Here is a 20,598-nt window from a genome sequence, read left to right on the forward strand (position 1 = left end):
TCTGAGTGATGCAGAGAACCTCCTACAGCCAGAAAGTAACTGTGATTTTTAGCGATGATGTTTGCTCTAACTATTTAAAGCACACTTAAGAAGACACATAATAAGTAGGTTTGAGGGAAGTGGTAGCAATCCACCCACTACGTTCCTTTTAGCTAACCCTTTAATTAAATATTAAAGATATGGTTCTCAGGAAGATTTAAAATAACCCACTGACAGAAAAAAAAAAAGAGACAGGTTAAAAAACAGCAGAAAATGAAATAATCCCCCCTGAAAGACTTACCACACCTTCATGCTGTTTTTAACATAATTTTACTGTGCTGATGAGGGAAGAACTTTTCTGAAGGGAAATAACAAACCTTATGCTTTCCAGTGCTAGGTCACTCTCTATGTTCTAACGGAGTCCTGCTAGGGATTACAAATTATTTGATGCTTAACTAAATATACCAGTTTCCTCTTCCATAAGGGAGAGCAAAGAAAGTTTATATTGAGAAAGTGAATTACTTGAAATGTTATTCCTCACTCAAAAGAAACACTCTGCTGCTGGATGCACAGAACTGATATGCAGTTTGAGAGGAAAAGTACATATATACACTGCTTTATAGCCTTGTCTCCAAGTATAAAGCAGAGTGAGATAAATGACAGCAAGATCTGGGCAGATTTGTGGTACCAAGCATCTCTCTTTGTAACTGAGTTAAGGCACATCACAAATGATCAGAGGAGAAAGAGAAGTGACTAGTGATGGAGATCAGAAGTGCAAGAAACCAGGTATGCCCACAAAACTGAGTGGCTCTGACCTGCATGTTCCTTTTGGTGAAGGCTTTGATTATTTTTCTCTGTATCTAGCTGACAAAGCTCGACAGCCTCGCTGAGCAGTGTTTTTGCACCAGTACTGCAAGAATACCTGCTCTGCTGCTTCTTCTCTTGTGTTTGAGCTCCATTGTACTGCTTTTGTTCTTCTATGCTGCATGTAGCTTTAAATCAAACTGCAGACCCCCAAGCTCTCTGTATAGTCTCCAGTGTTGCTGTAACACAAACAGAAACTGGCCAACCATTTCGATTTGTTCTCACGTTAGCCATATAATGGAAAGCGCTTCCAAACACACAGTGCTTCTCCCTCCAAATCAGTCTTACAATCAATACTGCCCTACTTTCAAATAAAATACCACCACCACCACAGATACATCTACATGGTGCTTAGAATCTCACAACAGAAAATCCATTACTTTGAATACAAAAGCTGGCCAAAATGATTGAATTCCTGAGGCAACAGAAACGATACTGGTGATTTTATTCAGCACGTGTCCAAGACGATTTTCCATTCGGAATCCACATTTTTTAATGCTTTTCTATACCATTCTTAACATTACCTTCAGCTTTTATGGAGTCCCTTAGAAAGTTGGTTTTTTTTCAATTTGTTTATCAGAAAACTTAAATTTTAATGATTAAATAATAGGACATTTATATACATCAGTGGGTTTTTTCAGATACTGGGCTCTAAGTACATACAATGTCTATTGAGTGAAAATAAAAAAAGAAAAATTCCAGTCATGCAAATCATCTTACAAACCATGTTCCATTTGACTTGAAAATTTTTACTTTTTTTACTGGCATATCATTTCAAAATTAAACAGAAAAAAATTTTAAGGTTGCTTTGTCCATTTCCACTCATTTGTTTTGCTGTTTTGAAGAACTGACAGGCCACATGCTTCTGCAGAAGGTACCAGCAGGGTAATCATAGTTCTGCTACCACCAACCAACCCCTCTGAGCCCTGGTGTGGATGTGTTTTAAAAAACCACCTAACCTTCAGCTAACTGCACTGGTTTATTTCTGAACAGCACATCACAATATCAGCACAGAGAGCACATTGTAACCGGTTGGGTGATTCCACTTAATAATTTTTCAACACTAGGACCTTTCAGCATTTAAATTCTGGTTTCATTTATGAATTAAAGGTCATATATAGAGCACAAATGAGGTCTAAATTTAGTCACAGCAGACCACAGTTCCACATAAAGACAAATCTTCAAGTTATGTTGACCTGCTAGGAGACAAAGATAAACAGCACAGCAAACATGTACCTGCAATGCACTGCTTCCCTATTAAATATTAACTGTTTCATTTACATTTAAATGAACTGAGCAGTAATGGACAGACTTTCCAGTACTGCTGTTTGGTGCTGCTGTCATGGAAAGAAGCTGAAGACAATGTGGGCTGTATGGGGGCAAATGACGCAATCTCAGCATCCACTCAAGTGACTTCAATGATGACCATTCTCCAGTCTTGAAATATAATCCTACACAGCATTTTTTTTTCCTCTCCCTCTGTAAACACATCTGTTCATAAATAACTTAGATGTCTCCTTGACATTCATGGTATGTAACTGAAGCTGAAGTAGAAAAGGATGGGCGGTGTACAGCACTGAGGAGATGTCACAGTACTTTTGTTCAGCATTTTTGTCAAGTGCAGGTTGCTAACATCAGCCATCAGAGACCGGCGGGGTGACCCACCCATACTTTTCATGGGTCTTCACCAAACTCTTAAATGTTGCTTCAGCTTCCTTTCGACTGAATGACTTTTTTGATTTGCCAGCTTTTCTGCAGATACGGCCCTGCGCCAAACACAAAAAGAAAACCTTCATTAAAGATGTGAACACGCACCTGGAAAACACAGATTTAACTGAATTTTCAACACATCAGGACAGAGGCATCACTTATGGCTTCCAGCAAGCACAGTTCCCCAACTTGAGCAGACAAATGCATTATTAGAGATTATTTAAAATTATATTCAGTGGATGGGTAAAAAGGAGGAAAGAAACAAAACAAAACAAAAAAAAAAAGAAGGCAGCATCTGCCGGGCTGCTCCTGCCCCTCCTTCCCTTCTGCCCAGTTGGGGCAGCCCTGGCAGACAGTGACTGCCCAGGCACAGCTGCTCTCAGGGCTGCCCATTCCTCACCCCTGGCTGCCACCGTGCAGGGACACCAAAAATGACATCCATCCCGCAGAACACTCCATCCTTCTTCCTGCAGAACACTCCATGCTCCTTCCTGCAGCCTACCCGTGAGAAATGAACAGCTCTGCCCTTTCAAAAGGAGTGCCTTAAACCAACTTGCTTCCATCTTAAATCAGAAGCTCTAATTTGTTTATTACCCCTTCATGCCAAGTTTGTTAATGTATGCAAATATACCCTTTTGCATATCCTGCATTTTTATTACTCTGCTATTAGATGTTACCTTTAACTGCACAGCTGTATGAAAATTCAAATCTTTGTTTGGCAGTAGAGACTTTTCATGAGTTATCAATAGCTTACCTTATTGAGTAAATAACCAATCAACAGTGACAAAAGAAAGAATTTTAGCTGCAGATTAATACCACTCTACAATAATGAATACCTTTAAACAAAATAATTGTAATAAAATAAATACCTTTAAATTATTTATTCCTACTGGACTTGTTACAGAATAGAAGTTTATTAAAGTCACTAGTCCAGTAATTTTAGTAATTGTTTGACAGATTGCACTGAAAGCCTTTTTAGCAATAAATTGTATTTGATGAACGGATACTATATTACAGTGTTGCACTTATTAAGAACCAAGTTAGTATATTCTCATTTTTTTCTGTTCTTTAGCTCAAAAATCATATTTTGCTTCCCTGATTTTACTGTCAATTTGGAATTTAAACTAAAAACTGACATTTGCAATAGCATGCAACAAATACTGAGAAAACATTCAGGTATATGGAGGAAAGAAAAGGGGAAAATCAGAAAAGAGAAAACAAAATCTGTCATTGGAGTATCAAATTTACTTTTACAGACTAAAATGAGTAAGACTAGTCTGCAGTGTGACAAACAATTTCTTTCTAAAAAGCAGTTACAATATTGCAGAGGCTCTTTTGTGTTCAGCACTGCTCCTATTACAGCAAAACCATGGACACATGGAAGAAAAATGCTGTTTCCTACTCCTGTTTTAACAAATAAATTTTGGTGCAGTTTGAGTTGTCTCTCAGAGCCCACCTTAACCAAAGATTACAAACTCCATCCAATTCCCACCTCGATTTATTCACAGTGAATTTATAACCATTTGCTTTTCCCAAAACAGCTGTTTCACCTGTCAAGGCTTTTCCTCACCTTTCTCCCTAGCTGCCATTTACAGACTAGAAATCCATTTCCTCTTTAACCCCCCTTGGTAGACCAAACAGCAAGACACCTTCTACATCTCCATACAAATTTGGCAATTAATATGTCCCAAATATGGATGATCTGAATGGTTCTCAATTAAGTCCCGATCATAAATTTTCATTTACTCATTTTTAGTTGTGACAGATGGAATAATTAAATAAAGCTGGGTAACATATTTTTTAAATCTTGTTGAATAATCACACATAATTATATCATATATAATTACCAATCATAATTATTCTGCAGGATTATTTTTGTTGTTACAAAACATTTTGTATTTTCTTCCTAATCTGAGGTTGTGTTGGAAGCACACTTAGAGAAACACAGGAAAAGATAACACAAAGTGAAACAGAAGATTAAACAAGCACAGAAAATGCTGTCTTCTAAATCTCATGGATGAAATACTTTTGAAAGTAAATATAAACTTACTCTGCTGTGTAATTTCTGGATTAGCTCCATTTGCCATCTCCTGTGTTTTGCACATTATTTTTTATCCTTTAAGGGTTTGATACCTTTCTGAATTATATGCATAGCACCTATGGTTCACATCTTCCACAGCTTTTACAAAGTATTAATACTAAGTTGTACCTATAAATAGGATCTTTGCATTGTGAACAGCTCATATTTGGTGTCGACTATGTACAGCTTTCAAAGCAGGAACATAAAAATTCTCTGGTGTCATAATGATGTGGTAAACATCAGCACATCATGTAAACTTTACTGGAGTCATATCAGATGAAAGGAGCATCAATTCATGACTTTATTCTGAAACCTTTCTGTTATTAATGCAATGGAGCGTTAAATCTCCTTCCACTCTGGTCCCATATGCAGGTTGTATGTGAACTGCTCCATCAAAGACCAGCTAATTCCACCCTGCTGCAGCCCATGTATTTCTATGCTTATACAGAAACTATGGGTGGCATGGTCAGCACTGTCTCTTATTAACCAATATCCTGTCAGATGTTTATAATTTGGATAAAATTTAACCTCCTAGACTGAAAGTTTCCCTACTTGGTGCCTCAAGTAAACCTGGGGTAAAAAGAAAGAAGGCTGGAATTTCAGTTGACCAACTTCAGATGCTTTCAAGCCTATACTTGGGTGGTATCTATTATTTAACTGATTTTTAGGTTTTTCCCATTCCCAGAAAATTCTTACCAAGTCTAAGTAAAAAAGGTCATTTTGGATGCAATTATAGAAGAAAGTGTCAAATGTTTTACCAGGCACCGCTACCAGCCCTGACTAAAGTTTATTTTCAGCCTGCTACTGAAACATGCAGAGCCTGTGAGCTGCTGCATTCTGTAAACATGGCAGTGATGATAAACACAGTACGTAAATACGTGCTGTCCACAGCTCTGTTGGGCACAGCTGCATTCTGACCAATCCCCCAACCACATGTGTCACTGCTGCTGGGGTAAGGAATACAGATCATTCGCACGGCCGACATTTTGATGTGTCCAGCACCACATCAAAGGAAGATATCAAACTGGTATCTGAACAAGATCAAAACATTCCACAAGAGGTTAAAAACAACAGCAAAAACCCAAGAAAGCCTTTCATAAAGATATCACTGTCAACTTCAGCTCTGAGAAGTCACACCAGGAGCTTATTTAAATACTTGCAATACTTTCAGACGCTCGCAGAGCGCCTTTCATAAAGGGATAACTGAAAACCTAATTAAAGAGTTGGAGAGAACGTTTCAGATTTTGCCATCTGCTGTGACTTCATGTACTTATCAAGATATAATTTTAACAAGCTAGAAACATACGAAAGGTGAAAGCAGTGCCACAGCACCCAGCTGGTTTGTGTGCAGCCGTGCTGGGGCGCAGGGGGTGTGTGCTGCGCTCAGCCTCCTCCCTCGCTCGTGCTCCTGCTGCGGCCAGCCTGCGTGGCACAGCGAGCAATCCCATGCCACTCAGCCAGGCTCTGCCCAAACTAACGAGCTGGCACAAACAGCTGATAACCATCCAGTCTACAGCCCTGACAACAGGGCAAAAGACCTCCTGGAACACGATCTGCTGCACTGAGGGACCAACCACTCCCACCTGCCATGTTCAGCAAAAGACCCAAGGAGAATCTCATGTATGACCTGTCCCCTGTCCTGGTTTCAGTTGTAACAGAGTTGATTTTCTTTCAAGCAGAAGTGTTGGTTTGGATTTAGCATGAGAATAATCTTGGCAACACCCTGATGTTTTAGCTGATGCTGAGCAATACTCACACTAAGCCAAGGATTTTTCACAGTGCCTTGCACTCTATCAGTGAGCAGGTGCACAAGAAGCCAAGAGGGAATATGGCCAGGATAGCAAGCTGAACTGGCCAAAAGGATGTTCCATATCATAGACCATCATGGCCAGTATATTAATTGGGGAGAGTTGCCTGGGAGGGGCCAATCACTGTTTGGGGACGGGGCTGGACGTCTGTTAGTGGGTGGTGAGTAATGGCATTGTGCATCACTTGGTTTTCTTGTGGGTTTTTTTGTCTCTCTGTCTTTAATGACAATTAATTTGTTATTATTATTAGTATTATATTTTACTTAGTTTCAAGTATCAAACTCCTTATCTCAACCCACAAGTTTTTACTTTTTATTCTGATTTTCCTCCCCAGCCAGTCAGGGGATGAGGTGAAGGAGTAACTGTGTAGTATTTGGTTGCAGCTGAGGTTAAAACATGACACATTCACATCTGTGGGACTCTGTGGGCAAATCTGGGAGCTTTCCTACTTCCAAGTGATGCCACAGTAGTCTCTGTGAACACATCTCCCCTTCATAATGCTCTGTGATGCTGAAGCACATCCTCAAAAATATTCAACTCACAACTACTACCTCTTCAAAATCTGTCAGTACCACTATTAGCAATGTGCCATGTCAATTCTTCCCCAGCACCACCAGATCACAAAGTAGTCCAAAGACAGAGTTAAGTCCTGTGCAGAAACCAAATATGGAGCCTGAAACTCTTGAGCTCACTATGACCATATATTTACCCACAGCTGCCTATGGTGTCATGAAAAGCAGTCTTGACATGTCTTCTGGTCCTTCCAGAGTCAGGAGAGCCTCAGGAGGATTTCTCTGGACAGAGTTCCCTCCCTTATTAAATAAATGATAGTAGCTCCCAGATCCAAACTCATTAATTTTAGGACAGTACCAGGTGTGCTCCCATGTATGCCCTGTTGTCACTCCCTAGAAGGACAGGACTGTGTAACAGAGGTCAGCCTTCAACAGGATCATACAATCACTGAAAGCACTGGCTGGAAGGGACTGTTTAAGGTTGTGTTCAGTTCATTCCTGATGCCACTTTGCTTTATTAGGTCCCAAATTTTCAGAGATTTAATGTACACAGCCATGAGCCCTTATAGGGCTGATGTTATTGTGGAAACCATGTAAGCTCCTGTGCTGTGGATGTCTGAGGTGTCACAGCAAACCTTCAGCCACATCCAGACATTTTACCTGGACAGCTAACAGGAAGCTGAGAACATTTCCAGCAATGCAGAGCTAAGAGACTCAGAGGCAGGCAAACCTTTGTGTTGTTAGCACAGCTCTTAACACAATCTCCTCAGTCTTGTGTACTTTCATTAGTCCTGGCAATGCAAATAACTCCAGGTCAGTCTCCCAAGGGCAAATCACACAAGCTTTCTGAACATGGGGCTAAACTTGGCCCATCATGTAAGCCAGCATGAGGACCCATGGATGGCTACAGTTTCCCTTTCTGCCTCCATCTCTTAACAGATCTCTACAGCAGGTTCTGCTGACCCAACCCTAGGTAAATGTCAGGAGATAGAAAACAAGCAGAGAGAGAGAAGCACACAAAAGACTGCAGGAAGTCACTGTGCCAGACATAGCATCTGTGGCGACCCCTCCATGGACAGGAAGATGATCCACAAGGATATGCCCATTTTCCAAGTCTCTTGTGCCAGGCTTCTCCATGGGTGACACAAAATCTACAGATTTCCTAAATATTGAAGCACGTTATGAGTTTCCAGTATGTAATATGCTCCATAATGTGCCAGTGACTAATGGCTTTGGGCTCCAACTATTCAATGCAAACATACTCAAGCATTTTCTGATAAGGAACAGTGGCACTCGGTGCTTAAGTCTGAACCAGCCTTCTCCTAGAATATTTAAACAAGCTTCCAGAGGAAAATATTTCAACTGGCTTTAGAGATGCATTCAGAAGCAGAGCGATGCTGAAGTGAGTACTGTCATGCTCTCAGTGCAATGATTGCAATGTGTCACAACATTGCTGTTAGAGTGCAATATACACAGCCTCTCCCCCCAATTACATGGCTCATAATTTTTTCCTTCGTGTACTGATGAGGCACAGTTAATCAGGTCTCAAAAACTGCACACAATTTATATTGCACAGTATATGATTATTAGCTATAGCTAAAATAAAGCCTTATAAAAAGTGATACAGACAAATACTCATAATGTTGCAGCATAAGTGAATTAAAACAAGAAGGTTTTCCTGCAAATGTGCAATTTCCAAAGCAGTACTTCCATGTCTTTTTTGGTCTCCTTTTAAAGAATAATCCATAAAAGAAGTGAAAACATAGCAAGTTCTGGCTTTAAAGCATCGTATAAATTGTGCCTTCTGGGAGCATAACTGTTCTTTGTCCAGGAAAAAGAAATGTGAGTTGCAGCTGAGTAATTATTTATGCTCATTTGTCTGTGCCAGTAGCCTGGTGCCAGCAGCTCTTAATCGATAGAAACGCTTGCAGCCCCACTCTGTGTCTGACAGCTACAGAGCACTGTGCTGCTTTTCCTTGCCTTTCCCTAAGCCAGCACCAAGCTGGCAGCCTGATTTTGGCACAGATGAGGGTTAAGAAACTCCCTCCCTGCATTTTATGGGTGGGACAAACTGTGCTGGCAAAAGAGTAAGAAAATTTGGGTGGCTGGCTACAGTGCTGGTGACTCAAGCATCTCCAGGGCTGAAGGCATGACAACATGACGTGCTTCTGTCAGAGAGACAGTCCCAGTTCCTGCCACCAGAAGGGCACTTGCTAGTCTGGGTGATAGGGGGATGTTTTCTCTGCTATGTATTCTCAGTCTTCTGCTGAGGTCCCTGGACTACCTCTCTGTGGAATCAGGCACTGGCAGAGTTCCTGAGGGCCAGGACAGGTGAGAAGGCTGGGAACATGAACATGACAGCAACTCTTTGCATAAGCCCACAGATCCTCCACATCAGCAACCTGAACCTACCCCGGTCAAAAGTCGGTGTGAACCCAACCAAAGCAAAGCCAACCCAACCATCCTCTGTGACAGGCTGTAAGGACAAAGGCACCGCGACAATGCCCATCTTCACATTCCCCTAAGTTTGACAATGCTAAAACAAAAGGAAAAAAAACCCAAAAAAAGTAGTAAAAAGCAGGTTGCCTCTGGAAACATCTAATCAAGTTAAATCCAAATTTAGTAAAATGAGAGTCACAAGTGGATGTGCTTTTCTCCTGCTATTTATATGAATGTGCCAATCTCTTGACTGCAGTGTGTTTCATACTGATGCACATGGACATCTACTCAGAGAGCCCTCACTTCTGAGTGCTTTAAGCACATATCCTCAAATGCCCTTTGGGTCATTTATAAATTTGTCTGTACTTTATGTGTGGGAAAGAGGAATATAGTGAAATTATATGACTGAAGTGGCAAAACCCGGAAGTTAAATTCAGATCATCTTTTCTCAGGCTAAGTTCTCAAACTGTAAAACAACTTCCTCCTTCAAATAATTACAGAACACTTCAATGTATGTTTTAATGGAAATAATATTGTCAAATTTACAGAAATTTTAATATTTATAGGAATTAATAGAAAATCTGAAAAACTAATAAGATCAATTTCTTCTGTTTCACTATGCTTTGGTTTTTCCATGGACATGTATTATAGAAATGAGCCCTTCTTACTGTAGCTGGGGGCTTGTTACCATTTGTAGCACAAGCCCAGGAACATGAGAAATACCAAGTCATTCTACAGCTCATAAAGCCTGCCTATGACAAGCATCTGAGCTCCAGGCCATTTCATAACACAGGCTTATGTCTTCCTTCCTCGGCTTTATTTTCACTCGTCTTTGAATGCAGGTTTGGGATTATAACTGACTTGTAACTCTATCAAGGAGTCACTGCAGAGGTTCCATGGTTTTGGAGAGCCTGTGCAGCAAAGGATTCAATCAATGAGGACCATCGATTTTAACAAAAAAACCGCACAAGATAGTGAAGTAGATAAAAAGACATTTTCCAAGGACAAATTGCACATGCACAAGGCAGGCACAAATCTGCCACGCATGGCTGAGGATGGACATGCCTGATGTATCCTTTCTCACTGTGACTTTTAATGGGAATGGGGTGAATCAGACTGGCACCTTGATCCTGTTTCATAAGAGGAATCACCTGAACATCTGAAGTGTGGTGCTCACTTACCTGTTACCTGCACATCGGCAGGGACTACAAATTTTATTTCACACTTCTGCCTAGCTCAGGCACTTTCAACTCCCAGCACAGTGCTCATTTCACTTGAGCCAGGTTAGGTAGTAGTACCACATCCTTCCTATATAGCTTGTCCTGAGACTTCCAGGGTCTACTCAGTTACTGCTGTTTCCAGATGGAGTTAAGGGCCACCACCATGTAATGCTCAGCAGCCTCTAGAAATGACCTGTGGAGTACAACTCAGACCAGACCCCACACTTACAAAAAATTCAATGATACCCAAGAGAAACCTGCTATTCCATTTACAAGTGTGACAACTGGACCCTGTGCACCTTACAATTAAGACACATTTTGAGCCATCCAGCCAGCATAACTACCACAGCATCTGAGGTTCTCCCTGCTAAATGCAGAGGAATCGCACCCAGCAATCCTCCCACCGCCCATCTCCCTTTGCACTGAATGTCAGCATTGCCTTTTTTGGCATTTACAGGAGAAAACTGGAAACTGCATGTGAAGGACTGAATACATCAAGGAAAAGTAGAGCCCTTCACTGACTCTCACCAGCCCAAGGGAGCTTAGACAGAGAAAAGAAACACAGTAAATATTATGTTACTTAACCACTGTCCCACTTTGTGAGAGCAGATGCCCACGGGGGGACATGCCACAGATCGTGGCTGGCAATCAGACTCCCAAGATATGAGGAGCTGAATTACTATGGAGTTACAAATCTTCAATCTGGAAGCATCTGGCCATGCATGGAAAACTCTGGGCATTATGTGGATGCTAGGAAAGCTGCACATTTTCAAGGCTAGGCTGTAAAAGAAAGAGTAAATCTTCCTCACAATAGAAAGTGGGTTATTTAGGTTACTCCTTCAGGACATCAGCCTTCGTGACTAGGCTTTCTGCATTTGAAAAAATACAATTTTCAATGAACTATATGACAAAGCACCCTGATGCTTCATGGTTCTCTCTGCCTGAACACTCACACTGAAGAAAATGAGTACTTCTTATATAATTCAGGGAAGAAGAATCTTGGTCTTTTCAGCAAATTCAATTTTCACACAAAATCCAAAGCCACAATTCTTTCAAATTCTTATTTAGGAGATCAGCTAAGTATTGCCAAGAAGAATAAAAGCATGTTTTAAAATTAGCAATTTGGCTCAATTTAGGGATTTTGTTTATTTGATGACTATTTTACAGTAATAAGGATAATTGAAAGTATTTTAAAAGTTTCATTTTTATGCTTTGAAGGAGAAAAATAGAGATTATGTTCCCTCTGCTTTTTAAAAGAAATAAGCCAATTCCCTATTTCAATGAGTTGGAACCCCTGTGTCTTCACTCCTCTCAGCAGAATATATTTGCATAATAATAGTGGATGGTCAGAACACCAATATATCAGAGTACACATGAACAATTATTTTTTCCAGCCTTTTTATCAGGCCCATCATCTCAATACACATGCTCCCACTTAAACTTCAGCTTCCAGTGCTACATTTCTCAAATGAAACAAAAGAGACATCTTAAAAGGCAAATAGATCTGATTTTCCTCTGTAGGAAAACAGTATTCTGTTATCTCTTTGGCCCAGCATTTTTATACCTTTTCATGGGAAACAAGTCCCCTAACACAGTCTTGGTCTCCTCTGTCATCTTTGTAAATGAGTCGATGTTTTTCACCCATGGACCTAATGCAACATTTCCTCCCTTGAGGATAACCACCATCATTTGCTCAGGCAACTAATCAAAGCAAAAAGTAAAACAATTCCATTTTTAAAGGCCCTAAGAGGATACAATGGCTCCAAATAATTCAGAGACCACTGTGCTGCCTGTGCATTTCTGCAGCCTTTGAGATTAGCTGATTTATTCATGGCTACACTCCTCAAACCCAGCATCTGGAGTATGAAAACCCATGGATCTGCAATTAATTTCTGCTATACATATTTGAAAGACCTGGAGTCTGCTGACCTCCTGGACACTGTGCAAGTCCCATCTGCTATCTGCTCGCTCACACTTTTGTTTGAAAGGATGAAGAGGGAGTAATTTAGACTATGATTAACAGCTACCTTCTGTAGCTGTTTGTCATAAAACAAGCCCATTTCTGCTGTTTCAATCTGGTAAAACTCAGATGGGATATTCAAATCTTTAAAATGAAAAGATAAATCCATTCAATAGTCATAAAAGGCACACAGCATTTGAAGAAAATGAAGAGGATTCCACTGAGATATGTCTAATGTTACAATGTGACGGATCAGAGTACTAGACACCAACAAATTTATTCGAATTCAGAAACTTTCCAATACAAAATTAAAGCTTAACAATAAACTATCTTTCGATTTTTATTTAAATCATTACATAGAAGCCCACAACATAAACAACACTCTGAATTAGGGATACCCTGTTCCTTTTGTAATACATCCTGGCAAATTTCCTATGTTTCTTCTGTTCCCTGCAAGAATCCTGGAAAAATTTTCATGGTCCTCCTATTCACTGGAAGAACAAGGGAGTACTTCCCTCACAACGAAGACCTTTTCTCATGACAATCTGCAGAGCTGACAATTACCTGACAGATGCCTTTGTCTGGCAGCCTGGTCCCCAGCCTCCACGGAGAGAACACGGGACTTGTGAAAACGAGGACAAGGCATTTACTGGTCAGCACTACCACAAGCTTACATCTAAAGTCCTCAAGGCATCAGGTGCAGCTCTGTTGCTCTCAAAAAAAGAAAAAACCAAAACCCTGGTGCATTACTTGAACCTTGGTATATATAGCTTTGTCCTCTTTCAGATGTCCACCAAACAATTCTGTCCAGTGAGAAACAACACGTCTATTAAAAGACACAAAACCATCTCTTATTCTTGGACAAAGGCCACTCCTTTTCCTTTGGGACCACACCATCTACCACATTTTCAAAGGGGAGAGATGACTTCTCCCTGAAACATGGGCATTGGTCTCATCTGTGTGCATTGTCACTCAAGGAGAGAAGGAGAGTCATGATGAACCTTCTGCTGTGACATCCCTCTCCAACAACCAGTACCCTTCCACCTCCCTCCTCCTTCCTTCCTTCCTATTATTTTGACAACGACACCATTATCTGAAAGTGGAGAGCAACTGACTAATCTTTAAACCTCTCTCTGAAATCATCAATAAATCATTTTAAAGGGCTAAGAAGGAGTAGCACTCCACAGGCCACTTCCACAGCCCGGACAGACACAGAGAGACAGACATGGGAAGCTCTGCCTAGACAGACACGTTGAACAGTTGCCTCCAGGACAATAAACAACTGGTATTTAAATCACCTCATTAGCATGAGCCCACCTCCCTGGCTGGCACCCCAGCTCTGCAGCAGCTCACAGTGACTGTTTCGCCGGTTCAGCAGGGCCAAGCTCTTGCCTGTGATGACAGGAGCCAGCCAGCAGCTGACTGTGCAGGAAGCAAGTACAAAGTCATCCCTTTAAAAGCAAGGCTACAGTTGAGTTAAGGACAACACCAAGTTGTTTAAAATAGGATTCTGGATCCCAGACAGATAAACAGTCTTCGGCCTTTGATGTACTGAGAATTACCCTCAAGATACTGACTAGAGCTGTGTGAATAATTGATTTTCTCAGCTGAATAGCTGAAGCAACCAACCAAACAAACCCCAACTTGTTTGTTAATTAACATTTTTTTCCTTGAAAAATGAGGGGGGAAAAAAAGTTAAATTTGGGACTGTTGAATTGTTATATTCAAACAAAAACAATTTCTCTTCAATTTTAAACATTTTTATTTACATACAAAAAAAAATATCTAAAAATACAATGCTAGATTCATGATAGTAAGCTAGATGCCCATAAGGTAGGGCATCTCTCAAGCAAGGTCACCTGAGGCATATGGTTCCTGCTTGATGAAATCTAGAGAAACAGTCATCCTGGTTTAAAATCCAAGCCTGGGAGATATGCTGAGGTCCAGGAACTTGGACGCAGGTTTTGCCACTTGCAAGCACAATGCTGAAAAGTAACAGAGAAGTGCTAACTCTTAATTTCTCTGTTGCACATTTAAGTCTCTGTACAGACACAACTCATGAGTGACATCTCATGGGATGTCAGAATGACATATCTCAATTTGTCTTCTACTCTGCAAAAGTCTGTGAAATTCATGAAAAAAACATCTGAGTTTGTCAAGGATCTTAACTGTCTGAAAATGCATTTTTAATGTTAATTTTATCTGCTTTTGGATCACTTTCTCAGAAAATAGAAGGTCATCCATGCTCACAGTTACTACTAGCTCTACCAGTAGACCAAGAAGCGCTGTTTCTCTTTGAAGAACCAGCATTCAATGACAGTGCCACAGTTGGCTCAGCGAAATGGGACTGATGAGAAATGTCTCAGGAAATGAGCCACCTTGGTTCCATCCCCTGAATCACCCCAAGGAGGAAGGAATGCCAGGGGAACACTGGGCCCTGTCCACTCACACTGGCGCCCGTGCCAGCCCAGCGCACTCTTGGATGCGTCACCGCCCGGAGTATTCACGGTGATTTCATGCTAAATCACGGCGCTGGAACCAGTGACATTTCTCTGGAAGGTCCCCTTGACTCACTGGTGGTGACAGTGCCCCATCTCCCCCTCAGCCCAATGGCTGCTGCCATTTGCTCAGGCAGGTTCATTCTGAGGCGATGGAGAATGCCCTCACCCTTCCAGCCTTGCTGATCAACAGCATCTTGAGTATTTCACGCTATGGCAGGTTGCAGGCTGCTTGCAGAAATTGCACAATTAACCTGGTGACAGCATGGCTATTTGTTCAGGCTGGCTCCTTGCAGGCACCAAGACTGCCCACGGCAGGGCAGGATTCACCCAAACCTGGCCACACAGCGCTGGGGAATGCAGCACCTCAGCCCTCGATGCTCCATCGGCTCCATTTTTATTTTAAAAAACTAACTGGCCAAAAGTAGATCACCTGTAAAATGAAACAGGGATAGGGGAGCCAGGCGTATCTTGAGCCCTATTATGCAATGGAGTGGGGATTACATAACGAGGGGAGTGCAATTACAGAAACGTGGCTCCCGTGACACAGAGCCCAGCTACGGTGACAGGCCGGCAAACCCATCGCAGGCAACATCTCTCTAACCCAGAAAATAAATGTATTGACTGTACTGCCTAATAACCTTTCCACTTGGATTGAACAATCTGAGAGCTTGACACGTGCCATGTTACATCAATTTAACTACTAAGTTACTGTCAGCAGTTTATTTCTGCCTCTCTATTTTTTTAAAATCCCAGTTCTCTTTTTGTCATAATTGGCTTTGCAAACTTCTGGAAGAATGTTATTGAAAAATCTTGCTTTTTAAATGAGTTTATTAATGATGCACACATAAACATCCACTGGTAATCGAAAATTGATACTACTTTCTGGAAATCTCTTAAGTGGTTTATGGAGGAAAATTGTCATATTATATAGCTGAGAGTTTATTACTAATATAACAATGCAGTGCTTCTCTTCACTGAGCCATTTTATGATCCCAGTAAATATTCATTTAACCCCTTTAACATTCAACACCAGAAAGAGGCTGAATTTTTACAAAATGAGAGAATTTAGCATTTTCTCTCTAAATTCTTGTAACAAATAACAAGAACTATGACCTCTTTAAAAAGAGACAGGTTAACAAACAGTGAGATGCAGTAAGAGCAGCTACAGAACTTCAACGTACCTCAGGCTCCATGTTAATTAGAACTGGGGTTTTTTTCATTTCTTGGTGGATGTTTTTTTATATCCCAAGGTGACCTAGGAAACTTGACCGCTTGAAATTAAGTGCAGAGAAAAATACTATCTGATTTAAAAAAGAAGTAGGCCCAAATCAAATAGGTTAAAGGGAGGACAAGCCACTTACAAAAGAGCCTGTTGAAAAATCAAAATTAATTTCAGTCTTAAGAAGAAACAAGCCTTTACTTCTACTCAGGCAAGCAGTTCCATAGAAGCAACAGGAGTAATCTCATTTTTAAGCAAATAAAAAGTATGTTATTATTTACTCTTTCCCCACCTCCCTGAGATAGAAATTTACGAAGTTACTTAGTATCATTTCCTGACAGACACGGAGCTGTGCATGTCCCCAGAGTTCAAGGGCATTCACGAACAGGAAAACCACCCTGTCACAGCTATGTGTGCATTGCTCACTAGAATATAAAGTAACACAAGGCATAAAGAGCTACTGCCTATCAGCAATATTTGCCCATTTATTAAAAACGGCTTATGAAACATTCCTCCTCTACGGATATTCTGCAGGAGAAAAACGGAAAAAAAAAAAAAAAAAAAGCAGCATAAAATGCACGGATTCAGGCTAGACGAGATCCTCTGCCGGGAGAACCGGAGGAGAGCTGGCAGGAGCCGTCTGGCCGCTGCAGCTGCAGTACTTAGCCCAAATGACTTGTTCCTTTCGGGCCGGACCATTCGAAACCAGAACAAGTTTGCCAGCAGCTCGGGCAGCGACTGCCGGCGTGACCCCGCGACACCGCAGCGCGGTGTGCCAAGCCCGAAAGCGGGGTCGCCCCGCGTCCCGGGGGATGCTATGCGGGACAGCACAGACAAAGACCTGCGGGCAGCAGCTCCAGCGCTGCGCCCTCCGCCAGCGGCGGCACTGCACGCAAGGGACCGCCGACTGTGGCCGACTGCTCGGTGAAGGGCAGCAGGCAACAATCCCAAACCCCGCCGAAGCCCGGAGAGCCCCTTTTGCTGGTGGCGAAGGAGGTGCCCGGTAGGAGCAGCGAGCACGATATCCTGGTGTGCCACAGGCGGCAGAGCCAAGCGCAGGGACAAAAGCCGGGCGGGAGGACACGATGGATGCATGTGCTCCTCGTCCCTCCAGGCTGCCCCGCACCTCTGCCCCAGCTGCCCGAGAAGGGACCCCGGAGCCAAACACGTGTGTCCCTGCCTTCGCCCCACCGGTGACACCAGGTCCCCGGGGAGACCGGGCCCTTGGGGCTCCCACCCGAACGCCGCTCAGATCCGCGCCCCGAGCGATGGATGCGGGTGCTCCTCCCCGAGCACAGAGCCCTACCTGCCCCTTGACCAGGCTGGCGGCGAACTGCCTCATGACGGCCTCCACGGTGTAGGCGCTGGACCAGCCGCGCGGGGTGAGCAGCTCCATGCAGATGGCCCCGCCGTCCAGGACGTAGCCGTTCTCCAGGCGGGGGCTAAGCACCCTCATGAAGGGGGGCGAGAAGGGGAAGTTGTCGGGGAAGGTGAGGTTGAGCAGGATGTACTCCGTGTTGGTCTCCTTCATGTCCTGCCACAGCACCGAGTCCTTGTCCACCTGGTGCAGCTTCACGTTCCAGTCGAAGAGGCTCTCGTCCACCAGCTCCACCGAGATGAAGCGGTCGCTGAGCCGCGCGATGTCCTGCAGCTCCTTCATCAGCCGCCGGGTCCGCACCTGCGTGCAGTGCTGCTGCCGGCCCGCGGGCACCAGCGCCGCCGGCCCCGACCCGCACCCGGGGCCGGAGCCAGAGCCGGGGCCGGGCCGCTGTGCCGCCTCCTTGCCGGCGCCGGGCTCCCTGCCCGCCTCCCGCGGCTTCTCCCGGCCGACTCCCGAGCGCGCCGGCTGCGGGGGCTGCTTGGCCGGCTCCGGCGCCTTCTTGTTCTTGTGGCCCCCGGGGCTGCCCTCGCTGCTGCTGCTGCAGCCGCCCCCGGGGGGGCCCTGCGGCTGCGGCTTGTTGCTGCTGTTCTTCTGGTTGCCCCTGCCGCGGAGCGAGGAGCCCTGCTGGCTGCTGCTGCGGTGGTGGTGGTGCTTGGGGTCCTCCGTGTCCCGGCTGTGTAGCCGGATCAGCCCGATTTTCCGCAGCAGAGTGGCCATGTTGTGCGCGGCTCTGCGATCCCTCCCGCCTCTGGGCAGCGGTGGGGCTCTGGTGTGGCTATTATCAATTTAAAGCCCGGCTCGGCGGGTTTGCGGGTAGCGGGCGGGCGGCGAAGCGCTGTCCGCCGGTCCGGGGCGCGGAGAAGCGGCGGCGGCGGTGCCGCCGCGGTGCCGGAGGATGCGCGGCCGCCGCTCAAACACCTCCCCTGCCTAGAGCTGCGGCGGGGAGCATTGCCGCAGCGGCGCTGCTCCCGCGGACATCACGGCCCCGCCGCCGTGGCCGTGATCCCGTGAAAAGGAAGGAGGAGGAGGATGAGGGGGCCGGAAAGGTAGGAAGGCGAAAAAAAAAAAAAAAATCCCCCAGCCGCCCGCACAGGAGAGCCCCCTCCCTCCCCCCGCACAGCGGCGGCGAAACCGCCTGCGCTGCAGATGGCTTCCCCGGCACCTTCGGATCGCGCTCGCCCGAGCCAATCCCCGGCGGCTCCCGGCGGGCCGGGCCCCGCTCCGCTCCGGGCGCCTCCCCCCGAGGCGGGCGGGGGGCGGGAGCCCGCCCGCGCAGCCCCCGCTGTGCCCGCGGCGCGCTCGGCCCTTTGTTCGGGAGAGCGGCCGCAGCCCCGCCGCGCCCCCCCGCGCCGCCTGCGCGCCTGGCGGCACCGCCGCTGCGGGGCTCGGCGGGCAGCGGGCACCGTCCCGCTCCGCTCCGCCCCGCGCTGCGGCAGCGGCCCCGCCGGCCGGGCGGGCCGGGGGCGGTGACGGCGGGAGGGGCGCCGGGACGCACCCGCGGGTGCGTGGGCAGGTGTTGCACACGTACGGTGTGTGTGCGCGCGTGTCGCGCCCACACGGCCAGGAACGAGCGCGGCAGCTCCGGGCACGTGTGCGCACACGGACGGAGCCCGCACCTAGCGCGGGGACAGAACAGCTCTGTGGTCATGTGTAAGGACACGATGGCATTTAAGTGCACGTGTGTATCTGTATTTATACCTACCTGCCTAAACACATAATCATATGTAATATCTATAAAAACTGACATATGAACATGGTTAAAAAGTAGTTGTGAGTGCATAACGTGTGTATGTGTGTGTCTGTGTGCATGCATTTTGGTACTTCTTGTGTTGGGAATGATGGGACAATCTTGCTTTCTCCAGTACAGCAGATACACATACTCCATCCCTCTCACACCTACTCCCTTCCAAACCAAGTAGGTCTGTCCTCCTGTGACTCTGTATAGCATAGGAATGACCAGCTGATTCCCAAAATCTCTGTCCCTGGTGTCTTCTTTACCTTCAGAGACTGGGAAAAAAAAGAAATACAATAATTTCTTTGCATTGGGGAATAGTGAAGACAGGGCCCAAAGTGTGATTATATCTGTTGTGTGGAGGATGTAAAGTAACAAGCAGTGCATGCACATAGCAGCATTATATTCCATAACACATTTCCCAATGGAGGATCTGGAGGTGGATCTCCTCTTGCTCCCTGAAGACTTCATAGAGCAATGTCAGGAGATACTGGCAGAGTTGTCCTGTGTGTGATAGCCAGTGCTTCTCCATCAGCCTGCTTTGAACAGGGAGAAGATGAGGGGCTGTGAGCAAACTGTCTGTGGTGGCCTGGGAGGCCACAAGGCCTGACACTGTCCTTGTTTGCTCTCTGCCTTCTGCCCTGTTGACCTTGCCAATCCAACAGTGGGATAACACTTGGCGTTGCTCTGATCCTTTCCTGTGTGCAGATACCCAGCTGTGCCTGTTGCAGGAGAGGTGGTTGCTAAGTCCCCTACCCCTGTGAAGATCTGGATTGTGAAGTATTGTTGACAGAGTGTTTCCGTGGAGGTCAGACATCCAGGCAAATGTGAAGTGGGTGGAGGCTTAAGTGTCAAAGGTTGTTCTGTTCCTCGCATATTCATCTCCTACCTCCTACATTTGCCTGAGCAGTTGAAGAACCTCCAGTTTATAGGTTATTGGAAACTGTGCCCAAGCCTTCCCTTAGAAGCCTTCTAGTGTGGCAGAAATGCCACTCCTCTGACCTATTGATGGCCCATCCATGGAGCAGGGAAATTTCTGAAATGCAGACAGACTGCACCCAGACATCTCGTGGTGTATGACACTTTCAGGAAACAAGTAATCTGTGCTTCAGCGGGAAAATTACTCCAGCAGGACTTGCAGGGGGAGAAGCTAAGGCAGACCTGGAAAATTCTCATCAGCATATGGAGCAGGG

General features: G+C 44.9%; 2 protein-coding genes across 2 annotated transcripts in view; one reads left to right on the forward strand and one right to left on the reverse strand.

The window, feature by feature from the left end:
- The window catches only part of MED10 (mediator complex subunit 10), a 111,995-nt gene that overhangs the window by 75,825 nt on the left and 15,572 nt on the right, over positions 1–20,598 (forward strand). The window lies entirely within an intron of this gene.
- Positions 1,272–18,713, reverse strand: UBE2QL1 (ubiquitin conjugating enzyme E2 QL1). The gene is made up of 2 exons (XM_079301331.1): positions 17,599–18,713; positions 1,272–2,609 (listed from the first exon to the last, which is right to left on the reverse strand). Exons 1-2 carry the CDS (start codon positions 18,388–18,390, stop codon positions 2,478–2,480), a joined length of 924 nt encoding a protein of 307 aa, XP_079157457.1. The 5' UTR covers positions 18,391–18,713; the 3' UTR covers positions 1,272–2,477.

This window comes from Erithacus rubecula, assembly GCF_903797595.1.
Source record: "Erithacus rubecula genome assembly, chromosome: 3".
NCBI classification, from domain to species: domain Eukaryota; kingdom Metazoa; phylum Chordata; class Aves; order Passeriformes; family Muscicapidae; genus Erithacus; species Erithacus rubecula.